This window comes from Gekko japonicus, unplaced genomic scaffold, assembly GCF_001447785.1.
Source record: "Gekko japonicus isolate JY-2015 unplaced genomic scaffold, Gekko_japonicus_V1.1 scaffold761, whole genome shotgun sequence".
Taxonomy (NCBI): Eukaryota; Metazoa; Chordata; class Lepidosauria; order Squamata; family Gekkonidae; genus Gekko; species Gekko japonicus.
Genome location: NW_015177030.1, coordinates 160,838 through 165,279, shown reverse-complemented (window position 1 = coordinate 165,279; position 4,442 = coordinate 160,838). Strand labels below are relative to the sequence as shown.

At 58.6% G+C, this 4,442-nt stretch overlaps 1 protein-coding gene across 1 annotated transcript in view; it reads right to left on the bottom strand.

The window, feature by feature from the left end:
• Positions 1-4,043, bottom strand: part of PLD2 (phospholipase D2) — a 15,546-nt gene extending 11,503 nt beyond the window's left edge. Inside the window, exons 1-5 of the mRNA XM_015427882.1 lie at positions 4,010-4,043; positions 3,955-3,974; positions 3,723-3,849; positions 670-812; positions 383-485 (exon numbers count right to left, since the gene is read on the bottom strand). Coding sequence (XP_015283368.1) covers positions 383-485; positions 670-812; positions 3,723-3,849; positions 3,955-3,974; positions 4,010-4,030 — 414 coding nt within the window. The 5' untranslated portion in view covers positions 4,031-4,043. The remainder of the gene's footprint in view (positions 1-382; positions 486-669; positions 813-3,722; positions 3,850-3,954; positions 3,975-4,009) is intronic.
• Positions 4,044-4,442: the final 399 nt, after the last annotated feature.

Below are 4,442 nucleotides of genomic sequence, written 5' to 3'. Positions count from 1 at the left end.
GAGGGCAGCATCTCCCCCCCCCCAGCACCCCTTCATGCCCCGCAGACTCCCCGGAACACTTCTGCTCCTCGCCTGGCCGGGCTACAGAGCCTGAGCAGCCGCCGCCAGTGCTTAGCTGGCAGACCAATATCTTTCATTTCACAAAACGCCCAGCACCACCTTCCCCTGCCTCTAGGCAGTCTCCGTGAGGCTGCTTTCAAGGGGCTAGGAACTGGAGTGCGCCCTGCACAGTTGACCCCAGCAACTGCCAGCAGGGGGCACTGCTGCCTCGCTTAACCCTTAGATCCGAATCCAAGAGTTTCGGGGCCTCAGCCCCCTTCCCCAGCCCCCCTGGTCCCTCACTCTTTTCTTTTCACCTCCACACACGCCTCCCCTGCCCCACCTGTTTGCTGGACGGCCGCCGGGCACCCTCGTCCCCACTCCCGTGGGGCAGAGAAGGCAGTTCCAGGGACGCTCCTCCCAGCGGGGAGCCCTGAAGAGCAAACCTGGAGAGAAAGAGAGGCGGGGAGTTAAGAACGCCCCAGAAGGGCTGTTCCCAAGGCCGCTTGGGGGCACCGAGTCAGGAACCGGAGGCTTCCAGGGGAAAAGCAGCAGGCCCAACGCCCGCCCGGGATCGTCTCCTTCCTTCATCTGCTCTTCCCCCTCTCCCCCCCAAGTCATTCTTCTCACCGGGACAGGGGGAGGAAGGTCACGAGGATCTTGTGCCTCATCAGGTCCCGATGCAGCTCTTGGAAATGTTTGAACTTCTTTTTCATGGTCCAGGTGAATTCGCCATGCGTCAGACGGAGGGAGTAGACAGTATTTGTCCGCACCTGCCATGGAGGGAACTGAGCTGTTGGCGCGGCCTCGGAGGATGACAGATTAACTCTGGCGCACCTTCAAGTGATTGAACCAGCCCCCCTCCCCAAAAGACCCTCCTCTCCAAGACTTGCAAGCAGTGGGGCTGCTGGCGCATCAAATGCTACACCCCTAAGATAAGCCCCCCCCTTTTTGCACCAGAACAGGCTTCAGTTGGACTTTCCTTTCCAGACATGGAAGCAAAAACACCATTTACAATTTTGCAGCAAACTGGGTGGAATTTTGTTGGTGGTGTTTGTATTTAGACCTTTCCATAAAACTGGTGGGGCACAGGTATACCTTTTTGTAACCTCTGAGGTCAACTACTCTGGTTGTGAACGTGAAAATGTCTGTTTTTTGTTTAAAAATCTATTGCCATGAGATTGGGCATGTTCAGGGTAGTTGTTGATCTAGGCTTAGCTATACTGTAAAGTAAATGTTTTTTGTCCTATGCTGTTTTACTATACAAGTTGTTCCTTATAACTGTAACTCCTATCTTGGTTGGAAATAACGTTATATTTACACATGGTACTCATAGTATGTATTTTACTGTCTGAAATTTCGAAGCTATGTATGCGTCGTCTGTATTGAAAGCTTAATATTTTTTTTTTAATTTATTGCCACCATTTAAATTTCGTGGTTTCCTTTCCCAGAGTTTCAACCGAAGACACAACCCTCCAAAATGAAAAGAAATAATGGTGAAACGACTCCAGCAGTTTATGCCAACCAAAGAATCCTCTCTGGGAGACGCTGGCAATTGTCAGGGCTGGGGCTGCTCTGCAGGTCACCCGCGGGGCCCTGCGGGAACCAACCACCCCTGTGAATTCAGTCGTTTCAGTGCTTTAGCCGCAGGTGGGTCGGCCGGACTTTACGAAGCCAGGGTGGAATGAAAGGAAAGGTTTCTTCAAAGAACAGGTCAGTGACACAAAACTATATCTTCCCAGAACAACTCAACGCAATTAGAAAGAACGCAATTTGGGGAGACGGGCAGAAGTGGAAACTAGCTGATGCTGTGAGACCAGGCCAAACGGCCACAGCCAAGGAAAGGAGGTCCCCCCCCCCCTGCAGCACACCCAAAGAGCTGCTTCTGCTTTGCCCTGGGGCCCCGCTCCGCCTCGCGCCCTGCTCTCCAATGTTCTGACCAGTTTCTCGCGTTCCCTCTTCTCAGCCACACCAGTGGGCCAGCACAGGGCTCAAACAGCCATCGCTGCAACAGAGGGTGGTGGAGGAAGAGCTGCCAGCCTCAGGTGGATTGGGGCCTGCCACCACCCGAGAGGGTCAGGGACATCTCTCTCTCCAGGACAGAGCAGTGCGCACTCAAGGAGCACAACAGCTTTGGGGAGTCCGGGGTTCCTGGGAGCCCCTCCAAAGCTTCTTCCTCCTGACAGCAGATGCAGAAGCGGTGCAGAGAGAGAGAGCAACCAGATTGGGAGCGCACCAGCTCAAAGCTCAACTCAGGGCCCCTGGACAAAAATCTCTCTTCCCGAGCCCCCTCCCAAACTACAGTAGGGGGATAAATACTGGGCTACTCTGCAGGACTGTTGTACGTAAAGCCCTTGGAACACTGGAAGTTCCCATCCCCGCTCAGGCATGAAAGAGCCACATGGGTCCCTCGGAGCTCCTTGGGGGGGAAAGCAGGAGGCCGATGTCAGAGGACGAATCGGAACCACCGGGCACCCTCTTTGAGGGCCCATCCAAAGGGTGAGCAGCCAGGCAGGCAGCCAGCCAGCATTTCCGGGCTGGTCTGGATTGCAAGAGAGCCACTGGCCAGGCCTTGACCCACAGGAGCCAGGGCTCTTCACTGACAGCAAGACCTGCGTGCCCAAGCCAGGCCTGGTGCGGGCGAGGGGCAGAGACGTGGAGCGGTGTGAAGACGTCCAGGAAGCCCTTGTGGTGCACTCAGGAAAGAAGCCAGTCCTTTGCAGCCCAACCACATACCGGTCTAGGTTTCTATTGCATTACTGTGTTGAACTAGGTTTGCTGGCTTGGGGACCCGATTTGGGTGGAAAGGTGGCAGGGAAATGTTTTACAAAAAATAAACAGAAATTATGCAGCTGGGAAGGGAAGAGTTAAAGCAGCCCATCCGCCTGGGCAAAGAGGCCTGGGGAGTCAGGGAGGAGCCACGGAGAAGGGCCACTCCCTTCAGGTTTCCCCTCCTTCCAGCCCATTATGGGTGTGTGTGTGTGTGGAATGCCAAGCATGCAGGGTCACAGCCAGCCAGTTTTCTCTTTGGTTTTGTCCCCTCTAGAAACTCTATCGTCTGCAAGTGCAAGGGAGCCTAGTCCTCCTTGGCCTGTGCTGGGATACGGGAATGGAACGCACAGTGAGTTCAATGAACTCCTTTCCCTGAAAGGGGGTGTCTGAGAGAGAGGGGGCTGGGAGCCCTTCCCCAACCACACCCCCAAAGTCTCAGAAAGCGTTTCATGGGGGGGGGATCTTCTGAGGGGCATGAGCCTCCCCCCAAATCCACCCCCCCCCCACAACTCCACTCTCCTGGCCACCCACAGAGGGGGAGAGCTACCTCACACGGTGTCTGTGGTGGGGAGGGGAAGGGAAAGGAGTTTGTCAGCCGCTCTGAGACTCCTTTGGGTAGTGAAGAGCCAGGTATACATCCAATCTCTTCTTCTTCTCTTCTTGACACCAAAGGCCTCCCCGGCCAGAGAGGACGCTCCTCTCCTCCTCGGGACCCCCGAGCAGCCCCTTCTCCTGGCCAGCCTCCCCCACCAGCCAGAGCCTCACGCTGGGGGGGGGGGGGGTCAGGTTTGAGTCAAGAGGCCAGATCAAGACCCTCCACCACTGGCTCGACTCCACTAGGTCTCCGCCCGCTTGGCTCTCTGAATGGGGGGCCCCTCAAAGGGTCCCCTTCCCCTCCCGTCCCCTCTCACCTTTGAGCCCGAGGTGTACCTCTCGGTGCCCTCCACCCGGGCGGAGATGGGCACTCCTGGGAGGAAGAGTGGGCCCTGGGAGCGGAGCGGCTTGAGAGCGAAGACCCTTCGGAAGGGGGGCGGGCTGCCTGGGGGAGACCGGAAGGAAGGGGGCAGGAGTGTCACAGCCTGGCGGTGGGGCCGCCCCCCTCCCAGCGCCCTGCTCCTCGCCCCCCCACCTCTCGGGGACTGACCTGGATCCTCTCCGGCCAGGAGGCCGTCCCTCTCGGCCACCCCGCCCCGGCCAGGAGGCCGTCCCTCTCGGCCATCCCGCCACGAAGCTCCACCACATCCAGGCTCTCCCCACCGGACAGCATGGAGCCAGCCTGCTTGGGAGAACCAGCAAGAAGATCTGGGCAGGGCCTCCCAGGCCCCCACTGAGAGCCAAAGGACCCCCCCCCAGCCCCGAAGGCCCAGGATCCACCAGTCCTCCTCCCCAAAGCCGACCCCTGCTCCCCCCCTGCCTGGGGAGGCCTTGGGGGAGGGGAGGGCACCCCCTCCCCTCCCCCTTCATTACCCACACAAGGACCCCCTGCCTCGTTCCGCGGGGGGGGGGGCAGCCCCAGAGCAGAGGAGAGCAGGAAGCAGCCCCACTCCTCCACTGCCCCCCAGGGGGGCTTGGGGGTCCTGGGGGTCCCTGGCGGGGAAAGCACAGGGGAGGCCAACCCGCCACTGGGGGCT